This window comes from Sciurus carolinensis, chromosome 6, assembly GCF_902686445.1.
Source record: "Sciurus carolinensis chromosome 6, mSciCar1.2, whole genome shotgun sequence".
In the NCBI taxonomy this organism is placed as follows: Eukaryota; Metazoa; Chordata; class Mammalia; order Rodentia; family Sciuridae; genus Sciurus; species Sciurus carolinensis.
In genome coordinates this window covers 78,641,122-78,664,960 of record NC_062218.1, presented here as the reverse complement: position 1 = coordinate 78,664,960, position 23,839 = coordinate 78,641,122, and the positions used below count along the sequence as shown (strand labels likewise).

Genomic DNA, 23,839 nt, shown 5'->3' with positions numbered 1-23,839 from the left:
GGCATCCCTGTCTCGTTCCAGTTTTTAGAGTAATGGTTTCCGTTTTTCTCCATTAAGAATGATGTTGGCCATAGGCTTAGCATAAATAGCTTTACAATGTTGAGGTATGTTCCTACTATCCCTATTTTTTCTAGTGTTTTGAGCATGAAGGGGTGTTGTATTTTGTTGAATGCTTTCTCTGTGTCAATTGAAATAATCATATGATTCTTAATTTTAAGTCTATTGATGTGATGAATTACATTTATTGATTTCCGGATTTGAACCAACCTTGAATTCCCTGGATGAACCCCACTTGATCATGGTGCACTATCTTCTTAATATGTTTTTGGATGCGGTTTGCCTGGATTTTGTTAAGGATTTTGTGTCTATATTCATCAAAGATATTGGTCTAAAATTTTCTTTCCTTAATGTGTCTTTGTCTGGTTTGGGTATGAGGGTGATATTAACTTCATAGAATGAGTTTGGTAGGGTTCCCTCCTTTTCCATTTCCTTGAATACTTTGAGAAGTGTTGGAATGAGTTCTTCTTTGAAGGTCTTGTAGAACTTGGCGGAGAATCTGTCTGGTCCTGGGCTTTTCTTGGTTGGTAGGCTTTTGATGGCTTCTATTTCATTGCTTGATATTGATCTGTTTAAATTGTGTATGTCCTCCTGGTTCAGTTTGAGAGGATCATATGTCCCTAGAAATTTGTCGATGTCTTTGTTATTTTCTATTTTGTTGGAGTTTAGATCTTCAAAGTAGCTTCTCTTTATGTTATGTATTTCAGTGGTGTATGTTGTGATATTTCCTTTTTCATCATGAATTTTAGTAATTTTAGTTTTCTCTCTCCATGTCTTTGTTAGTGTGGCTAAAGGTTTGTCTATTTACTTTTTCAAAGAACCAACTTTCTGTTTTGTCAATTTTGAATTATTTCTTTTGTTTCAATTTCAGTGATTTCAGCTCTGATTTTAATTATTTCCTGTCTTCTACTACTTTTGGTGTTGATCTGTTCTTCTTTTTCTAGGGCTTTGAGCTGTAATGTTAGGTCATTTAGTTGTTGACTTTTTATTCTTTTCTTAAATGTGCTTCATGCAATGAATTTTTCTCTCAGTGCTGCTTTTATAGTGTCCCAGAAATTTTGATATGTTGTATCATCGTTCTCATTTACCTCTAAGAATTTTTTTTATTTCCTCCCTGATGTTTTCTGTTATCCATGCTTTATTCAGTAGCATATTGTTTAGTCTCCAGGTGTTGGAGTAATTTCTGTTTTTTATTTTGTCATTGATTTCTAATTTCTTTCCATTATGATCTGATAGAACAAAGGTAGTAATCTCTATTTTTTTGCATTTACGAAGGGCTGCTTTGTGGCATAACATATGGTCTATTTTCGAGAAAGTTCCATGGTGCTGCTGAGAAGAAAGTGTATTTGCTCATTGATGTATGGAATATTCTATATATGTCTGTTAAGTCTAAGTTATTGATTGTGCTATTGAGTTCTATGGTTTCTTTGTTTAGATTTTGTTTGGAAGATCTTTCCAGTGGTGACATTGGTGTGTTAAAGTCACCCAGAATTATTGTGTTGTGGTCTGTTCGATTCCTGGAATTGAGAAGGATTTGTTTGGTGTACATGGATGCACTGTTGTTTGGGGCATAAATATTTATGATCATTATGTCTTTCTGATTTATGGTTCCCTTAAGCAGTATGAAATGTCCTTCTTTATCCCTTCTGACTAACTTTGGCTTAAAGTCCACTTTGTCTGAAATAAGGATGGAAACCCCTGCTTTTTTACTGAGTCCATGAGCATGGTAGATTTTTTCCCCATCCTTTCACCTTTAGTCTGTGGATGTCTTTATCTATGGATAAATTTCTTGAAGGCAGCATATTGTTGGGTCTTCCTTTTTAATACAATCTGCTAGTTTATATCTTTTGGTTGATGAGTTTAGGCCATTAATGTTCAGGATTATTATTGAGATATGATTTGTATTCCCAGTCATTTTGAATTATTTTGATTTTTAACTTTACTTGGTTTCTCCTTTGATTGGTTTTTCCTTTAAGGTAGTTCCTCCTTTTGCTGACTACATTGTTGTTTTTCATTTCCTCCTCATGAAATATTTTGTTGAGAATATTCTGTAGTGCAGTCTTTGTATTTGTAAATTCTTTTAACTTTTGTTTATCATGGAAGGATTTTATTTTGTCTTCAAATTGGAAGGTAAGTTTGGCTGGATATAGGATTCTTGTTGGCAACCATGTTCTTTCAGAGCTTGAAATATGTTATTTCTAAGCCCTTCTAGTTTTTTACAGTCTGGGCTGAGAGATCTGCTGATATCCATATTGGTTTCCCCCTATATTGAATCTGATGCTTTTCTCTCACAGCCTTCAAAATCCTATCTTTATATTTTGTGTTAGGCATTTTCATTATAATGTGCCTTGGTGTGGATCTGTTGTGATTTTGTGCACTTGGCGTTCTGTAAGCCTCTGGTGTTTGATTTTCTATTTTATTCTTCATGTTTGGGAAATTTTCTGATATTATTTCATTGAATAGGTTGTTCATTCCTTTGGTTTGTATCTCTGTGCCTTTCTCAATCCCGATAATTCTTAAATGTGGTCTTTTCATGATGTCCCATAGTTCTTAGAAGTTCTTCTCATGATTTCTTACCATATTCTCTGGGCAACTTTATTTCAAGATTAAATATTTTGTCTTTGTGTCTGAGGTTCTGTCTTCCAAGTGGTCTAGTCTGTTGGTGATGCTTTCTGTTGAGTATTTTATTTGGTTTATTGTTTCATTCATTTCAAGGAGTTCCCTTTGGTCTTTTTAAAAGAATATCTTTCTCTTTATTAAAATGATCTTTTGCTTCCCTCAGTTGCTCTTTCAACTGTTTATTGGAGTGATCATTCATTGCTTGCATTTGCTCTCTTATCTCATCCGTTGCTTCTCGAATCATTTTAATTATGTATATTCTGAACTCCTTTTCTAACATTTCTTCTATCATGCTGTCACTGAATTCTATTATTGTAGAATCTAGGTTTGTTTGGATCACTTCTTCCCTTGTTTATTCATGTTGTTCACGTATCTTCCCCTCTAGCAGTGCAGATCCAGGGTATTGCAGTTTCCCCCGTATAGGCCTATAGTGACCCTATAGTTTTCCCAAACTTTTTCTTTAAGGGGGAGACCAATATTCGCAGTGCCCAGTAAAGACAATATGCAACCCTAAACCACATAGACCCTATGAAGATGTTAACAATATTGTTATAATAAACAGAATGAGTTCAATTGTTATTTACATTATACCATATAGATTTGTAATAAGTTCTGCAGTTTCTAATGGAGGACAAAGAGGATGGGGATGGGTGTACAATGTAGCTGTTAATGGGATAAGAAAAGAGTGTATAGAAGTTCTAGATCATAGAAAGAGTGAAAGTTTAATCAAATGAGGTTGGTTATTAGCATGAGAAAAGGGAGAAAGAGACTCTGAGGAAACAGGTAAAGAAAAGGAAAATAGAGTGAGAAAAGTAAAGAAATAAAACTTAAAAATTTTCAAAAAGGAGGGGAAAATAAAAAAGAAAAAAAATCTATAACAGTCATATAGTATTCAAACCTCCCAGTTTTCAGTAGTCTGTTGTGTAAGAGGTACCTGACAGTGAGCTTCCAGTCTCCAGCAGGTGTCTCAGGATGAAATTTGCCCCACCCAAAGATGGGAGCTACCAGTTCCAGGATAATCCAAGATGGCTGCTCTGGCTTCCAAATGTGTTGGAAATGGGGAGCTACAGCTGGGGTGTGGGCGTGGTTGACTGGAGGTCCTGGAGGCAGGGTGTGGTTGGTCTGTTTGAGGGATCCTGGAGGCAGGGTACAGTCTGGTTTCCTGGTGGCAGGGAGCAGGCAGTGGTCCCAGAGTCAGGGAGTGGTCAGTCAGGCTGAGGGGTCCTGGAGACTGGGCTCAGTCAGTCCAGCCAGGGGTCCTACAGGTCCTAGCTATTGTCTCAAAATGGTGGCAGCCATGTGTATCCAAACTTACAGGTACCATGACAGTAGACTTCCAGGCAACAGCAGGCAGCAGGGAATCCACTGGCAGTCTGTGGTTGGTCTGCTGGCTGCTGTCAGACGATCGGTAGGTGAACCTCCGGCCATGGGCAATGTGTAGGTGAAAGGCGGGTGATGGACAGGCAAGAGGCAGGCAAATGGTGGATGATAGGTGCCAGTCAGTGAGTTATCTACACTCAAAATAGTCGATATGCTGGCAGACTGCAGGTGATCACAGTAGACAAAATGGGGTAAACAGCAGGGGATCAAAAAGCAGCAAAATCTGCCTCACCAAAAAACAGATATCCTCTGCTTGAAACCCGAGTTATAGGGTGACAAGGAATGCAGCCTCTCTCTAGTCCACCATCTTGGTTCTCCCTGAGTTACTTCTCTTACAAGAAAGGAACTGGTTTACCTTTCAGCATATGTTTGGATCTTTTGCTTTCAGGAACTTGAATTAGAATGAAGAAATTCAAAACCTAATCTTTTTTCCTTGATTTGACAAAAATTTCTTTTTATACTTTTATGATTATATTTTTTTGAAGTTTTTTTTTTTTTAATTTTGACTTTGGAAATGAGTATGACTTACAGTGAGAACTTTGGTCTCATTCTTATATGAGATACCATTAAATACTTGTTGATAGACTGATTCGAGGACTGGGGTAGGGAACATACAAGATGAACTTGGAGTGTACAGAAATTAAGAAAATGCTCAGAAAATAAAAAGATAAGATTATGTCAAAGGGTCACAGGAGGCAACTAGAAGAGCTTACAATGACCATAGGTGGAACAATTTTTGAGGGAAAAAAGCATAGGATTGAATTTTTACTTAAAGTGTACAATAAATATCTATGAGTCTATACTGATATAAATAAATGATTGAATCATTATGTAAATGTGGAGAGGTGAATTTTCTACAAATAATTATAAATAATATACATAGATATTCCTTATACTGGGAGGTAGAGCATAATTCTACCTTTCCCTCCTTGAAGCTGGACTGGATTTAGTTGCTTTTAAAGAACAGGTTATGCAAAGGGAAATATAGTAGCTTCTTAGTGGAGAATCCTGGCAAATGCTACCTTAACCTTGTGAGAAGCTTAATATCACCAGTGACATTCTGTGGGTACATGTTCCCCTTGACATGATGTAATAAGAAGTTCAGTTCCCTTTCTGGTATTCTTTCAAGAAACTCATAACTCTAAGACTAGAGAAAGAACAAACCACCTGTAAAAGCTTCAGATACACCTAAAATAAGGACAGTTCTACAAAATATCTGATCCTTATCCTCAAAAATGTCAAGGTCATAGAAAAGCCAGAATGGCAGAACTGTTAGACTAGACAGAGAAGACTGGGCAGAAATGATACTTTGTTCTGTGTGGTATTCTGAGTGGAATCCTGGAACAGAAAATGATCATTAATGGAAAAACTGGTTAAATATCAATAATATCTAGGCTTTAGGTCAGTGGTATATGCCAATGTTGGTTTCATTGTTTTGGACAAGTGTACTGTGGTCACTTAAATGTTAGCATTAGGGGAAACTAGGCAAGGGCATACAGAGATTCCATGCTATCTTTCAATTTTTCCATAATCTAAAATCATTCCAAAATAAAATTTTGGAGTTTTGATTATTTAAAACAAAACATTTACAGATTTGTTTTTGATTGTGTGAAATGAGATCTTGTGAAGAATAGACCTATTTTGTGTCAATTTTCTCCAGTTAGCATGTTTTTTTTTTGACTATTTCTGCCTTACAAATGGAACAATATGCTAATTACCATTATATTTATTAATACAAATCTAATAATGTGGCATATTATCAGATTATAATAACTTCCCTCTTTCATATGGTTTAATTCACATGAAGATATTTAATGATCTTTAAATGTCATATTAATATCTAAAACTTTTAACCTATAGAATGGGGTTAATAAGATACAAGTAATAGCTCTCTGTTTTGAACATAATATAGTGGCTTATCAAATATGGGAGTGATTGGTTTTGAGAATTATGATTTTAAAAGTACTTATTGGGCGTAATATAGCTTTTGGAACTAAAAATTTAACTGCATTATCAGTTAAAGCAATACATAAAAATTAATCTAATAGAACAAAAGAATACTTAATAATTTAAAATATATTTTTATTGTCAACTATGAAAATGAATGTAATAAGTTTCATATTTCTTTTCTAGATTTACTATCTAGGATAGATTTGGATGAACTAATGAAAAAAGATGAACCACCTCTTGATTTTCCTGATACCCTGGAAGGATTTGAATATGCTTTTAATGAAAGTAAGTGGTATATGGTATATGCAAAATTTATTTTACAATGGTAATAGCATGAGATTGATATTTGCTACTCTTGAAGGTCACCTAGAATGTTTCATGTATTTGAGAAATAACTACCTATCGTTGAATGGTGAAATGCCTCACTTAACTGAAAGAACCAAGTAACAATTTCCCATAGTTGTCAATTCATGTTAACTGATTGACATGAATTTGATTCAGTTTATGCATTTCAACCTTGAGTGTTCAACTCTCTGATATCCATTTGGAACCTCCTAACTAAATTATACTGAAAGATGTTACTGTTTCACACAGTGTATAAAGTGAAGTGGCTGGAAATAATTAGCTGTGACAATATTTTAAAACAAAGTACTCAATTTTCCATGATTTTTAAGGCAACATCCTTATTTTAAAATTTACTCATTAGGTCCTAATTAGAATAACCTTTGTACTTGGGAATGTGGAAAAATATACCATTGATTACAAGTATATTTCTGGAATAAAGAATTAATAATATTAATAATACACTGTTGTATTTGAAGGGTGATGTTATTACAGGGTAGGTGGCATTAGAGTTGTAGTTTTCTGTATGTTGCTCTGCATTAGTCAAATTGATGATCTGTCATCACGGAATCAGTGGGTATCCCCTTACAGGTGTTAGGGCTTCAGTCTCTGAGTGCTAGAATATTGAGTGAGTTTCAATCAAAGAACATAGAAACTTTGATTTTTTTGCCAATGTTCATTTTCATGTTTTTTTATAAAGAATATTTTATTCCAATATATAAGTAAGTAGTAATATTATGGTGTCTGGTGGGGTTAAAGCAATTGACCTGTGGTCTGTTTCTTTCCTGACTACCAGAAGAATATTCCTAGGAAAAGATGGCTTGGTTTTTTCTCCTTTTAAACATGCTGATAATCAAAACTTTTGGTAAATAAGATGAATATTTGCTCTGAGTAGAGTCTTTTGACTATGGAATGCTTTGAGCAGGATGACTGGTTTAACATTACTCATGGTAAACAAACCTACTGTGATTGTTGTATGGGGCATATAGCTCTAAAGACTATCACATAAGTAATATGTCTTTGTTAAATAAAATAGAAATATTTATGATCAAAATATTCACCAATGTGTGAATTAATCTGTTTATCTCAATTAAGTAACCTTATTTAGTCTGGGCTAAAAGTGCTATTCTGTGGAGGAAAGGACCTTGGGGAAAAATGTCAGCACATCCCCCTGTTGTACCTATGCAGCTTCATTGCTTGTACTCATGAACAGTTACTAAAGCTTAGTCATTATCAGTAAAGACCTCTGATTTGTAAGATTTAGCCATCTAAATTTGTATTAGTGTACTGCTTCTCTGCAATTTCCATTTGGTATTTTACTTATATTTCAAGACCTACTTAAGAAATGTCAAAGAAATCTTCTGAACCTCATTATAGTCTGTAGAGATTCATCAGTTTTCCAAAATCATCCCAGACATTATTGTCTGCATGAATCTCTATAGCAGTTTAGATTGTTGACTTACTTTATTTGTTTAACTTTCTGAAAAAATTATTTAGCTTTTTAATATTTATCTTTTATTCCACATATAGGCTCTATGCTTTTTGAGAACTAGGACCATTTTGATGACGATATCTGGTAGAGATTCTTGTTTGTAATAGGTCCTAAAATATGGTTAGTGGTGCTTTATATTAGCAAAACGAAAATCAAGAATAGCTTTTGATTACTTAGCAACCATTTTTCTATAATACCAATAGGTATATACCATTTTGAAGTTTTAAAAAAAAAAGTTAGGGAAAAATAAACTGTTCTGAGAGTGTTTAAAATGTTATCAGACATGTTTTTATTTTACTTTTCATATTATTGTAAGTGAACTCTGAATTAATATTATTTGTTTGTTTTCTAGAGGGGCAGTTAAGACACATAAAAACTGGGGAACCATTTGTTTTTAATTACCGGGAAGATTTGCACAGATGGAACCAGAAAAGATATGAGGCTCTGGGAGAGGTATGTCACATATACTTTTACTTTGTTTTTTTTTCAATTTTAAATATTCAGAATAAAAGTTTTGGAAATGTATTAGTTTGCACACTTTGTATAAAAAGTGATTTAAAAAGGTTTTTGTGTCTTGTGTTTGGTCATTTTTACGTGGTTATGTTAGAAACATATCCTCAGTTTAAAAATTTCTGCTTTTGTACAAATATATCCTTCCCATGACCTTTACATTTTGTAGTGAATCATTGCATAGAAAAACAAATTCATGCCAGATTTTATTTTTATCCTTTTAAATGTTTTTAAGAGGTTGAATCTCCCACTGTGCCAGGAGAAATAAATATTCTTTTAAGTGTTTATTTACATGAAGAGAAATAAGTGAATCTAACCTACTTGCCTTTGATTTAATAAGAATTAGGCCTTATGAACATTGGATATCTCACATGGTATCATTGGTAGGAAGCTTTGAAAAATGTCATTTGTCATTTGAATGCTTTGTTAAAGCTAAAAGTTTTACATGTTCTTATAATGTCTTTATTTTTTAAATGATGCATATGGAAACATTTGTTTAGTATGATAACTAGATAACTAGTTTACTTTCTATATTCCATTTTGGCTTTTTGTTAAAGTAGTCAAAATGAATTGCTTGATTAAATAATAAAAAAGAATATATGATAGCTTAAATAATAGCATAAAGAATTTATAATATGCTGGGAGACAATTCCCCTCATGTATTTTGCACTTCTGCATGCTTCTGAGAAAAGGCTTTATTAGGCTTTGTAATGGACTGTCTTTTTAAGAAAATCTGTATAGGAAACAGGCTTCCAAGATAGAGATCATGTCTCTTTCCCAGGCAGCCAGCAGATTCGTTGGCTATTCAATATAATAAAGATAGTGCTTCTCCCTTTCCTGAGTAATGGCAAAAAATGGCAAGTTTGCCAATAGTTCCCTTATAAGATTGGGTTTGCTGTTGGAGGTTCATTAGCTGTGACAGTCCTACTATGTGCTCAGCATCCAAATGAACCTGTCCACATTGATTATTTGAAATTTGAGGGCCAAAAGAAACAGATGAACATATAAAATTCATGCTGCCTGTTGTCTCTTGATTATCAGTCTTTGTTTGTGACCCAGGAGTTTGGTGTCTTCTGACAGCATTTGAAAGATCGTGCATGCTCAACCTGTTATCTTGTAGCAGTGTAAAAATCTCACAAGAACCTAGACAGTTATTGGCAGTGTTGTCTAGCATTTATAATTTGAATTTATTCAGTGACCAGATCGTTTCTGTTTTGTATAATAATTATGTTATATACATATATGAATATACCACAGTGAATTTCACCTTTATGAATCTCTATAAAGCAACAGTTTAAAAAAACAATGAATTAATAGAAGAAAGACCCCATAGAATATAGGAAGGAGAACAGGGGAAGGTAGGAGGGGAGCCAACGGGGAAGTACTAGGGATTGAAGTAGAGCAGTTTATATTCCATGCATATGTGATTATGCAAAATGAACCCCCAATATTACATTAATTATAATACACTAATAAAAACATTAAAAAGTTATAAAAAATCATGCCCAGTTCCACTCGAATTATATGATGTAACTGGTTATATTTTTATTATAGAATACTCTTTCTATAATGGCCTTATAGAAGGACCTAGTGTTTTTTATTTGTTTTTAAATGGAACTTATATTTTACTCCTTTTCATGAGCTGTGTGTATCAACTCACTTGGACAAGTTGCTGTTTTCCAAACATAACCTTTCCTTTTTCGGCATCTACATGTTTTTTACTCAGAATCTGTATCCTTCAACATCATCTATGTCAAAACCCAGCTTGTATATATTGTTAGATCATCCAATATGTAAATAATTCCTTTCTCCTATGATTTCATACCTAATTCTTTGATTATATGGAGGGTATTATGGTTTGGATCTGAAGTTTCCCCAAAAGCCCATGTGTGAGACAAAGCAAGAAGATTCAGATTGGGTTGTGAGAGTCCTAATCCAATCAGTGAATTAATTCCCTGATAGAGATTAACTAAGTGGTAACTGAAGTCGTAGGGTGTGGCTGGAGGAGGTGGGAATTGGGGTATATATTTGTATCTGGCAAGTAGAGTCTCTCCTTTCTGATCACCATGTGAGCTGCTTTCCTCTGCCACACTCTTCTGCCATGATGTTCAGCTTCACCTCAGGCCTTGAGGAATGGAGCCGGCCTTCTGTGGACTAGGACCTCTGAAACCGCAAGCCCTTAAATAAACTCTTCCTCCTCTACAGTTGTGCTGGTCAGGTCATTTAGTCACAACAGCGATAATAGGTGACTAAAACAGAGGTCACGGATTTATTCTTGGTGAACCTTTTTCCATGAGAATTAAAATAATTTGAGTTTTCATTTAATGATTATTTATAATCATTAAATATTAATATAGAATAGGCATATTCTATATTATTCTATATTCTATATTATCTACATTATCTCACCTGTGCCTGCATTCAGATTTGTATTCATGATCAAATTGGCCCTGTGTGATCACCTCAAATCACAGCATTTAACTTTTATTACAATGTTTTTAGATCAATGTTTTATGAAGTTAGTGTTCTTAGCTCAATAGACCCTTCTTCAGACCTTTTCTTCCTCAATGTATGGATTGAAAGTAAACATAATTTCAACACAATAAAAGTCATGGGGGTGTGAGAGGGAAAGTCTTTCTGGTTATTACAGTATTTGTTCCATACCATCTTGCTTTTCATGTTCGATTTGGAGTAATTGTTCTATTGCTAATTTTGTTGTTGAAGGTTGTTTATTAATTAAATTTCATTTCTTGCATTTTAGGATTTGTATGACATCTCATTGTATACTAATAATGATAGTTTTTACTATAGTGAATTAGTTTGGAGTTATTTATGGTGTGATTTAACACATCTGTAAAACTGGCTTTTCATTCATGTTACTTAACTTTCATTTTTGGGCCTTGTCTACAAATTATATTTTACCTATTTACTCTTCTTCACTTACATCTTGTTCTTTTATCTTAGGTTACATTCTTTTTTCCCTTGTCACATCATACCTTCAGATTTTGTCTCTGCTGTCTCCTCCTATAGGAAGCTTTTCCTCATTTCCATTTTTCTTTCTTAGTTTATCCTATTCTCTTTTTCTTCTTAACTTGTCTTAATAGAAAAATGAACTTAAGGTGACTTTAGAGATGAATGCCACTGGAAAGATTTAAATTTGAGTAAGAAAATACAATACTAAAGACATTGGTTTCCTAAATTTGCTTATGCTACTTGTCACTGCTTTCTTTTTCCCGACACTGACCCCTGAAATTTGGTATTAGACCCAGGGCCTCTTGAATTACATCCCAGACTCTTTTTAAATTAATTTAGGATGGGATCTGACTAAGTTGCCTAGGCTGGCCTTGAACTTGTGATCCTCCTTCCTTGGCTTCCCAAGTAACGGGGATTACAAATGTGCACCACCATGCCAGGCTTACAATATTGGTTTATATTAATTATGCAAAATAGTGATCTTCATTGTGGCATATTCAAACATGCATATAACATAAGTTAATGAATTCATTCCCTAGTATCTCCACTTCCCTTTTATTCTTCCTTCTCACCATTTACCATAATTATCTCCCTTCAATTTTAATGAGATCTACTTTTTTTTCTCTAGCTTCCATATATAAGAGAAGAAAATATAGTACTTATCTTTCTGAGTTTTCCTTATTTATTTAATGTAAACTCTCTACTTCCATCCATTTTTCTGCAAATGATGTAATTTCATTTATTTTCTTCATTCATATGATGACAGATACCTAGGCTAATTTCATAACTTGGCTATTGTGAATTGTGTTACTATAAAAATGGGTATGCATGTTTTGCTACAGCATGCTGATTGGTTTTTTTGGATAAATATTGAGTATTGGTATAGCTGGGTGATATGGTAGATCCATTCCTTGTCTTTTGAGAAATCTCCATAATTAATTTCAATAGTGATTATACTAAGTTACAGTCCTACCAGCAATGTATAAGTAGTCCTTTATTGTATATTCTTGCTGGCATTTATTATTATTTGTATTCCTTTGTAAAAATTTTTAATTTTTCCAAATTTCTGTTGGTGCATTATAATTAAACATAATGGTGGGCATTATTGTTACATATCCACTCACACATACAATAGATCAATATAATTTGGCCAATATCATTCCCCAGCATGTCTCTCCTTTCTCTCCATCCTTCCTCAGGTGCCTTTCTTCTACTCTCCTGGTCTTGCTTTCATTATTTATATTCTTCTTTTTTTTTTTCCTTTTTGAGTATTGGGGATTGAACTCAGGGGCACTCAACCATTAAGTCACATCCCCAGCCTTTTTTTTCTTTAGAGACAGGGTCTCACTGAGTTGCTTACCACCTTGCTGTTGCTGAGGCTGGCTTTGAAGCTGGCTTTGAACTTGTAATCCTCCTACCTCAGTCTCCTGAGCTGCTGGGATTACAGGTGTGGGATTATTATTTATATTCTTGATGATTGCCATCTGATGAAGTGAGATGGAATCTCAGTGTAGTTTTGATTTGCATTCCTGAGTGCTAAAGATGTTGAACAGTTTTTCATATATTTCTTGGCCATTTGTATTTCTTATTTTGAGTGTTCCGTTCATTTCTATTTATTGATTGAATAATTTGTGGGTTTTTTGTGTTTTTTATCTATTGTGATATTAATCCTCTGTTGAAAGAATAGCTGGTAAAGATTTTCTTCTATTCTGTCAGTTGTCTTTTCACTCTGTTAATTATTTCCTTTGCTATGCAGAATCTTTTTAATTTTATGCTATCCTATTTACTGATTCTTTCTCTTAATATCTTAGTTAATATGGCCATTTTAATAATATCAATTCTCCTATCCATGAACAGAGAGTCCTTTTCATCTTCTTTCTTTGATTTCATTTTTCAGTGTTCTTTAATTTTCCTGTAGAGGCCTTTGACCTCTTTGGTTAGATTTATTCCAGTCCTTATATTTGTTGGATAATAAATGAAAGTGATAGAAGTTCATAAATTGTTAAATATAAATTCTGAATCTATATATTTTAGAAGAGTTTCTTAAATTTAGAAATTCAAACATAAAGATGCACATTTTATTATTGTAAGAAAGGAAAACTATAATGTAACTTTCCTGTTTGTAAAACCAAACAATTTTTAATTATTTTTATTTCAGTTCCCATTTAATATCTAGAAGTTTTGGACTATCAAAGCTTCATGGACTAAGATAATAATATATATTTGGCATTTTATTGGAAAATTTTACCTTTATATCAATCTTCAGTATAATTTGGAATATCTTGCAGAACTCTCCAGTGTTCAAACAGACAACTTTCATATTTGAATTCTGAAAATATCTTAGTATTTGTTACCAATGAGATTCTAGTTCTAGTTCTTCTGAATATAGATGGACTGAAATGGTCTCCTCTCTTTATCAGTGGTCAAGGGGAGGAATCAAAACAATACAAATTTGAATTTTCTCCCTGAGTACGTGCTTTAATAAAAGCTTTTGATATGCTTAGTATTGAAGTTTTAAGGAACATTTTAACTTCAACTTGCAATCTGAAAGAAAACCCCATCTGGTTTTTTAGCCTTTTTCTACTTAATATCGAGTTTTGTCTTTAGCTGAGAGCTGCTATATATGTTTCACAGTTGCTGTTTTAGTTTATGTTTATTTGTCTCTTAAGAAGATTATTATAGCAGTCATTCAGCAGAAATTGTTTTTAAGACTCGTTCCTGAAATGCTCTATCATTTCCATGTAAATTAAACATCTTGTGTAAGTAAAATAAATTGAGATGTCAGTTTGATTTTAGAATGCCATGCCATATTACACAAAAGAATACATTCAGTCATATTCTATAGTCAAACAAATGCTTTTGCTAATGCATATATATTTCATACTACCTATGACTAAAAATACATCCCCTTACTAAGTTCGGATAATTTCGTTAATTTAGAAAGATATTGTCAACTTAAGGAGGTGAGGAAATGGTGTTAAAGGGTAGTTTTCAAAAATAAAAGTCTTTAGTATACATGTATTAGAGTTGAATGGCAAACAATTATGTTTCTGTTAGACTCAGTCAGAATGAATGGAAGGCTATCATGCTAAGTAGTAAATAGGATTGTAGAAACAGCACATAACTTGTGAAATTTTCTCAACTTTCATGTTAAGACTGAATTTCTATTAAGTTGAGAATTTAAAGTCCAGCAGAAAGTTACAGGGTAGGATTTTGTTCTTTCCTGAGTTGATATACATCTTGGTAGCCTCTTTAAGAATTTAAGAAATTGTTGATGTGCTGAAGAAGAAAATAGCAGCAACTAGTTTGTAACATTGATGCTTTATTAAGGAATAGGATCACATTCACAGAAACAACTAAGGGCATAATCCCCTCTCTGGATCTACATTAGTAATAAATCTAGTAAAATAATGAAAAATTACCAAAAATATTACATTTTTTAAAATGTGCTTTATTAAAGAATGTGGGCAGTGGGAAACTTACAGTTTTTTTCAGCTTTTATATTCTGATATTTAAAAGTAGGAATAGCTGAAAGTCAGGAACAATACAAATTATCATTATTTTATTACTCAAATATTTGAATATAATGCAACTATGTATACAGCTAATACTTTCAAAATGGGAAATTCATGCATCTTATATTGTACTGGTCATCAGGCCAGTACATTCTTATTCTGTCTCAGTCACATCTTTGTGACTTTAGAGAAATAATATAAACATTCACTGTAAAATGGGAATAAACTTATTTGTACTATTGTGGAGAAGAAGTGAGGTTGTACATGTGTTATCATTTTATATTCATTTAATGTGCTATGTAAATGTTAGAGGCATGGGGGGAAAATAGAACTACATTGTTTAAAAATATTTCTAATTAACCTTTATTATTGATATAAAAGTTTTAATTTCTTGTTTATCTCTGTCCGCTCTCTTCTGTGAGGAACAGGATTGGGTGGAGTTAGGGAAGCCATTTGCTTTGGGAACTAGCATATCATCACACAGTAAGCCACTCCCACACAGGGTCACTTACTTCCTAGGCAATCTGGAACAGTTCATCATGGCTGCCAGTTCCTGGGAGTCAGACCTTTGTATCCCATTGCTCAACCAAGTCTGATTCTGCTAGGTATGGATGGCTCCCCACAGACCTCTCACTGGGTTTTGAGTATCTGAGTCTACTACCAGGTGTGCAAAGCCCAGTACAAAGTAAGTGTCTGTTCCCGTCATGCCTATTATAGTCCAGTATAGCCTACTTATCACCTATGAGCAGAGCTGTCACCCTAGAGAATTCGCCTTGTACCTGTTTGGACACCATCTTCCTTCTGGGTAGGTTGGAAAATCATTGCCATTTTATGCCTCAGAGAATACAAGAGGAATATGCCTCTCCAGCTATCACTGCATGACTGAAGATCCCATGTGTCCACATTGTTTCTGGGTACAAGCAACTGCCTTGAGAGAGTATACTGATATTTACTTGTTAATTCAAATCATCCTATGATTCTATAAGACAATTCTTTTGATGTGTCTCAACATATCCTACTTTACTGAGTCCTGTAAATTCCCATAGATTCATGCTTTATACTCATGGGACACAATCATGAGCTTTTGACATAGGCTCTTGCCTGCATTTCTTCATTACTTCAGTAGTACAGTAGTCCTTTGCTATTTTCCTGACCATATTACTAAGCCATTTACTACCACCCATGAGTCAGGATAATGCAAACCATAGAGCTCCTATTTTCGTCAACTCTTCTTTCACTGCAAGAATAACAGCATGCATTTAAGTTCACTGTGCTGATTTATTTTTCTTGATTTTTTTTTTTCCGCATCAAATGGTCATAATGTGGCAACTTTTTACACAGTATACTGCCTATTACTTTGGGCCTGCCATCTGTAAACCATGCAACTTTTTGGTTGTCAACTAGAAACTGCTAATAGAGGAATACTTATGTGGCTGTAGGATCTAATAGTTCCCTAGATGATTGCAAGATTGATTCTAAGGAAGAAGAGGCTATCCTGATTGTGAATATGATACTTCTATCCTTGTGTTCTTCTAGTAGATGGTAAGTTCCAACTGCATGAATTCAAGCTTCAGACACTTCCAAAATTATATCTAAATGTGGATTATAAAACCTGAAAGGTATTGATTGAACTACTTTGGCCTTTTGTAATTTTATATAGCCTGACATTGTTCAGGTCTCTGTTTAAGTATGGTCTTCTTTCACATACCTTTATGGATGGAGTTAGCATTATTTTCAGATGTAGAATATGTACGCTTCGTAACCACGAGAGCCCAACCAAATGTTGTTTCTTGTTTAATTTCCAAAGTAGGTGAGCATAGCCATTTTTTTTAGCTGCCTGTGGGATATCACTAGTGAGTTTTACCCAGGTTACTCCCTGGACGTTTTTTTTTATTATAAACAAATGGGATACATGTTGTTTCTCTGTTTGTACATGGAGTAAAGGCATACCATTTGTGTAATCATAAATTTACATAGGGTAATGTTGTTTGATTTATTCTGTTATTTTTTTCCCTTCCACCCACCCCTCCCACCCCTCTTTTCCCTCTGTACAGTCCTTCCTTCCTCCATTCTTGCCCCCTTCCCTAATCCTAACCCTAACACTAACCCTAACCCCTACCACCCCCCATTATGTGTCATCATCCGCTTATCAGCAAGATCATTCGTCCTTTGGTTTTTTGAGATTGGCTTATCTCACATAGCATGATAGTCTCCAATTTCATCCATTTGTCTGCAAATGCCATAATTTTATCATTCTTTATGACTGAGTAATATTCCATTGTATATATATATGTATCACACTTTCTTTATCCATTCATCAACTGAAGGACATCTAGGTTGGTTCCACAATCTGGCTATTGTGAATTGAGCAGCTATGAACATTGATGTGGCTGTATTTCTGTACTATGCTGATTTTAAGTCCTTTGGGTATAGGCCAAGGTGTGGGATAGCTGGGTCAAATGGTGGGTCCTTTCCAAGCTTTCTGAGGAATCTCCATACTGCTTTCCAGAGTAGCTGCACTAATTTGCAACCCCACCAGCAAAGTATGAGTGTACCTTTTTCCCCACACCCTCGCCAACACCTATTGTTGTTGTATTCTTGATAATCGCCATTCTGATTGGGGCGAGATGGAATCTTAGGGTAGTTTTGATTTGCATTTCTCTTACTAAAGATGTTGAACATTTTTTCGTATATCTGTTGATTGCTTGTAGATCTTCTGTGAAGTGTCTGTTCATTTCCTTAGCCCATTTGTTGATTGTCCTTAGCCCATTTGTTGATTGGATTATTTGTATTCTTGGTGTAGAGTTTTTTGAGTTCTTTGTATATTCTGGAAATTAGTGTTCTATCTCAAGTATGAGAGGCAAAGATTTTCTCCCACTCTGTAGGCTCTCTCTTCACATTACTGATAGTTTCCTTTGCTGAGAGAAAGCTATTTACTTTGAATCTATCCCAGTTGTTGATTCTTGCTTTTACTTCTTGTGCTATGGGAGTCCTGTTAAGGAAGTCTGATCTTAAGCCAACATGTTGAAGATTTGGACCTACTTTTTCTTCTATAAGATGCAGGGTCTCTGGTCTGATTCCAAGGTCCTTGATCTATTTGGAGTTGAGTTTTGTGCCGGGTGAGAGGTAGGGGTTTAGTTTCATTCTGCTGCATATGGATTTCCAGTTTTCTGAGCACCATTTGTTGAAGAGGCTATCTTTTCTCCATTGCATATTTTTGGCCCCTTTGTCTAGTATGAGAAAATTGTATTTATTTGGGTTTGTGTCCATGTCCTCTATTCTGTACCATTGATCTACCTGTCTGTTTGGTACCAATACCATGCCGTTTTGTTACTATTGCTTTGTAGTATAGTTGAAGATCTGGTATTGTGATACCCCCTGCTTCTCTCTTTCTGCTAAGGATTGCTTTAGCTATTCTGGGTTTTTTATTCTTCCAGATGAATTTCATAATTGCTTGCTCTATTTCTGTAAGGTATGTCATTGGAATTTTAATTGGAATTGCATTGTATCTGTATAGCACTTTTGGTAGTATGGCCATTTTGATAATATTAATTCTGCCTATCCTAGAACATGGGAGATCTTTCCATCTTCTGATATTTTCTTGAATTTCTTTCTTTAGTGTTCTGTAGTTCTCATTGTAGAGGACTTTCACCTCTTTTGTGAGATTGATTACCAAGTATTTTATTTTTTTTGAGGCTATTGTGAATGGAGTAGTTTTCCTAACTTCTCTTTCTGAAGATTCATCACTTATGTATAAAAATGCATTGGATTTATGAGCATTGATCTTGTAACCTGCTACTTTACTGAATTCACTTATGAGTTCTAAAAGTTTTCTGGTGGAATTTCCTGTTTCCTCTAAATATACAATCATGTCATCAGCGAACAGGGATAGTTTGATTTCTTCTTTTCCTATTCATATCCCTTTAATTTCTTTGGTTTGTCTTATTGCTCTGGCTAGAGTTTCAAGGACGATGTTGAATAGAAGTGGTGAAAGAGGGCATCCCTGCCTTGTTCCAGTTTTTAGGGGAATGCTTTCATTTTTTCACCATTTAGAATGATATTGGCCATGGGCTTAGTGTAGATGGCCTTTACAATATTAAGGAATGTTCCCACTATCCCAATTTTTTCTAGTGTTTTGAGCATGAAGGGATGCTGTATTTTATCGAATGCTTTTTCTGCATCTATTGAAATAATCATGTGATTCTTAACTTTAAGTCTGTTGATATGGTGAATGACATTTATTGATTTCCGGATGTTGAACTAACCTTGCATCCCTGGGATAAAACCCACTTGATTGTGGTGTACTTTTTCATATATTTTTGTATGTGATTTGCTAAGATTTTGTTGAGAATTTTTGCATCAATGTTCATTAAGGATATTGGTCTGAAATTTTCTTTCCTGGATGTGTCTGTCTGGTTTTGGTATCAGGGTGATATTGGCTTCATAGAATGAGTTTGGGAGAGTTCCCTCCTCTTCTATTTCATGGAATACTTTGAGGAATATTGGAATGAGCTCTTCTTTAAAGGTTTTGTAGAACTTGGCTGAGAACCCATCTGGTCCCGGACTTTCCTTTGTTGGTAGGATTTTGATGACCTCTTCATTTCATTTCTTGAAATTGATTTATTTAAGTTGTGTATGTCCTCCTGGTTCAGTTTAGGTAATTCATATGTCTCTAGAAACTTGTTTATGTCTTTGAGATTTTCTGTTTTGTTGGAGTATAGATTTTCAAAATAGCTTCTAATTATGTTTTTGTATTTCACTTGTGTCTGTAGTGATATTTCCTTGTTCATTCCGAATTTTAGTAATTTGAGTTTTCTATCTTTCTCTTTGTTAGTGTGGCTAAGGGTTTATCAATTTTGTTTATTTTTTCAAAGAACCAACTCTTTATTTTGTTAATTTTTTTAATTGTTTCTTATGTTTCAATTTTGTTGATTTCAACTCTGATTTCAACTATTTCCTGTTCTACTACTTTTGGTGTTGGTCTGCTCTTCTTTTTCTAGGACTTTGAGCTGTAGTGTTAAGTTGTTTATTTGTTGATTTTTACTTATTTTGTTGAATGAGCTCCATGAAATAAATCTTCCTCTAAGTACTGCTTTCATAGTGTCCCAGAGATTTTGATATGATGTGTCTTTGTTCTCGTTTACTTCTAAGAATTTTTTTATTTCCCTCCTGATGTCTTCTGTTATCCATTCATCATTCAATAGTGTATTATTTAATCTCCAGGTATTAGAGAAGTTTCTGTTTTTTATTCTGTCATTTATTTTTAATTTCAATCGATTGTGATCTGATAGAATACAAGATAGTATCTGTATCTTCTTGTATTTGCTAACTTTAGCTTTGTGGCATAAAATATGGTCTATTTTAGAGAATGATCCATGTGCTGCTGAGAAGAAAGTGTATACATTCTTTGTTGGATGTTATATTCTATACATGTCTGTTAAGTCTAAATTGTTGATTGTGTTATTGAGATCTGTGGTTTCTTTATTCAATTTTTGTTTGGAAGATCTATCCAGTGGTGAGAGAGGTGTGTTAAAATCGCCTAGTATTATTGCGTTGTGGTCTATTTGATTTCTGGAATTTGAGAAAGATTTGTTTGACGTACATGGATGAGCCAATGTTCGGGACATAGATATTTATGATTGTTATGTCTTGCTGATTTATGCTTCCCTTAAGCAGTATGTAATGTCCTTCTTTATCCCTTCTGAGTAGTTTTGACTTGAAGTCCACATTATCTGAAATGAGGATGGATACTCCAGCTGTTTTGCTGTGTCCGTGTGCATGGTATGTTTTTTCCCATCCTTTCACCTTTAGTCTGTGGGTATCTCTTTCTAGAAGATGAGTCTCTTGCAGGCAGCATATTGTTGGATTTTTCTTTTTAATCCAATCTGCCAGTCTATGTCTTTTGATTGATGAGTTCAGACCATTAACATTCAAGGTTATTATTGTGATATGATTTGTATTCCCAGTCATTTGACTCATTTTTGTTTTTTGACATGATTTGGTTTCTCCTTTATTTGGATATTCCTTTAGGCTAGTTCCTCCCATTGCTGATTTGCATCATTGTGTTTTATCTCTTCCTCATGGAATATTTTGCTGAGAATGTTCTGTAATGCCGGCTTTCTGTTTGTAAATTCTTTTAGCTTTTGTTTATCGTGGAAGGATTTTATTTCGTTGTCAAATCTGAAAGTATGTTTTGCTGTGTATAAGATTCTTGGTTGGCATCCGTTTTCTTTCAGGACTTGGTAAATGTTGTTCCAGGCCCTTTTAACTTTTAGGGTCTGGGTTGAAAATCCGTTGATATTCTTATTAGTTTCCCCCTGTATGTAATTTGATTATTTTCTCTTGCAGCCTTTAGAATTCTGTCTTTATTTTGTATGTTAGGTATTTTCGTAATAATGTGCCTTGGTGTGGGTCTGTTGTAGTTTTGTATATTTGGAGTCCTATAAGCCTCTTGTACCTGGTTTTCCATTTCATTCTTCAGATTTGGGAAATTTTTTGATATTATTTCATTGAATTGATTGTTCATTCCTTTGGTTTGTTTCTGTAAGCCTTCTTCAATCCTAATAATTCTTAAATTTGGCCTTTTCATGATATCCCATAATTCTTATAGATTCTGTTCATGATTACTTGCCATTTTCTGTTTGGTCAAGTTTGTTTTCAAGACTAAATATTTTGTCTTCAATGTGGAAGTTTCTGTCTTCCAGGTGTTCTATCCTATTGGTTATTCTTTCTATGGAGTTTTTAATTTGTTTTATTGTTTCCTTCATTTCAAGGATTTCTGTTTTTTTTTTTTTTTCCAGTATCTCTAACTCTTTATTGAAATGATCTCTTGCTTCCCGTATTTGCTCTTTTACCTGTTGATTGGTGCAATCATTTAATGCCTGCCTTTACTCTTTCATCTCCTCGTTCGCTTCCCTGATTGTTTTAATTATGTTCATTCCGAACTCCCTTTCTGATATTTCTTCTGCTGTGCTGTCATTGGGTTTTATTGATATAGTATCTAGGTTTGTTTGGGACATTTTCTTCTCTTGTTTTCTCATATTGTTCAGATATCAGTGGGAATCTGACATATTGTAGATTTCCTCTATTGGCTTATAGTGTCCCTGTAGATTTCCAGTATTTCACCTCCCAGCCTTCAGTATCCTGAAATCTTGGAGGAACTTGATAATGCAGTGCTTCTGAAGAAAGATGTCCCTAGCCCGCTACTAGGTCCAGGGCTGGGGGCTGGTTCTGTGTGGAAATCCTCTCACAGGGCGATCCTACTCCTAAGGAGCTGGCTATAGACAGGGTGTGCCCCTGCCTGAGGGAGCCAGGCTGCTTGGTGAAAGCCTCTCCCTGTCCTGCCTTGGTCCCAGAAGCCGCCTGCGGGCCATGACCCTCCACTGGGTCCGGGGCTTGGGGTTGGCTGTGTGCGGAAAAGATGTCACTAGGCTGGCCTGCTCCTAGAAGCTGGCTGTGGATTGTGCCTGCTGCCGGAGAGAGCTGGGGTGCTTGGGGAAGACTCTCGCGCCTTGCCCTTCTCCGAGAAGCTGCCCACTGACTGGGCCTGCCACCTGGGCCGATCTTCACCCGGTGGGAGAGACTCACCCCACGGCTCTATGTTGGTCCGAGTCTCTCAATACCTCCCCTTCTTGAATCCTGAGTTTTGGAGTGATGGGAGATGCAGTCACCCTCTAGTCCGCCATCTTGGATCTGTCCTCCCTGGACTTTTGCCAGCCACCTCTGTTGGTTGGTCATGTGTGTTACCACTGTATTTAAATCAGTCTTTGTTTATTCTTCAGTTTCCAATATTATAAAACCATTAATAACAGTATATTGTTATATTAGAGATTTTCACCAAGTTCAGATCTCCCTCTCCAAATTGTTACAGTAAGCTGGTGACAACAACAATTGGCAACACAACAATTGTAAATTGGATCCTTCCCACATGAGGGAAATGGTGTTTGACTCCTTTCTGGTAGATATAAAAAACTACTAATAGTCCTGTTCCTTAGATATGTCATATATTGTGTATGTTCTTTTTTCCTATAAAAAACAAAGTACGAGATAAGAAGAGGAAGAAGAAAGAAAAGAAAAAGGCATTTTTGCAAGATGAGTCATTGAGTACCGGCTTTCATTTGTGTACTGGTCTATTTTATAATATTAGTTATGGAAAATATTCCCCATTAAGTGTAACATTCATCCCAATAATAAATTAAGGTAGAGGAGGCACAATCACTTCACATGATACCGATTTATGCATTCTATTCTTACTCCTTCTTTTATCGTAATCCTGTCAGCTCTAGCATTCCCATATCTTTCCTATCTAAATGAATGCCCTGAAAATATTTTCAAAGTACAGCACCCTGGACTCCTAAATTTTCTCAAAGTTTTCTTCTCTATACCCCAGGCTCTTTTACCTATATATATGCATATTGCCTTTAAAATACAGCTGAAAGTTGGAGTAAGGGATTTTTATCATCCCATCAGTCTTTGTTCTGGTTAAGTTGTCATACCATGATGTCCAGTGAAGTGGGGATACACTCTTCAATATTATCTTTGCCTTCTGGCTTCTTATAATCTTCCAAACTGGCCTTAAGAGGTTGCATTTGTTTAGAGCTCTTAAGTGCTGGAGAACTGGCAGGAATTTTAATTGGTCTACCAACCCTTGATAATGCTGCATTAAAATCCTTGTGTTAACCCCATCAAGTCTTCTCTCTATCCCATTCTTTAATATACATTTAATAACTTCACCCATACCTAGTTCCTAGTGCCATCTATTTTATCCTCCCTTCCAGCTGCTAAGAGAATCATCCTGCTTTTCTTATTATCTGTAAAACCCATAAAGAGAAGCTGAAATAGTAAATGTGAAGTGACTTTGCAGACCATTTCTTGATTTAGTAATAGGTTTACTTTGAAGAGGCAAGATAAATAAAAGAGCTTCCTTTATTTACACCCTTTCTTATTATCTGGGTAGATTGTAATAAATATCCTGGGTAACATGAAGTCAATCTAGCATGGC

The 23,839-nt window shown here is 34.8% G+C and overlaps 1 protein-coding gene across 3 annotated transcripts in view; it reads left to right on the top strand.

Annotated features, from left to right (window-relative positions):
• Fam172a (family with sequence similarity 172 member A) overlaps positions 1–23,839 on the top strand; it is a 487,402-nt gene that overhangs the window by 61,871 nt on the left and 401,692 nt on the right. For all 3 annotated transcript variants that reach the window (XM_047555170.1, XM_047555171.1, XM_047555169.1), the window contains 2 exons: positions 6,190–6,291; positions 8,193–8,293. In XM_047555170.1, coding sequence (XP_047411126.1) covers positions 6,222–6,291; positions 8,193–8,293 — 171 coding nt within the window. In that variant the 5' untranslated portion in view covers positions 6,190–6,221. The remainder of the gene's footprint in view (positions 1–6,189; positions 6,292–8,192; positions 8,294–23,839) is intronic.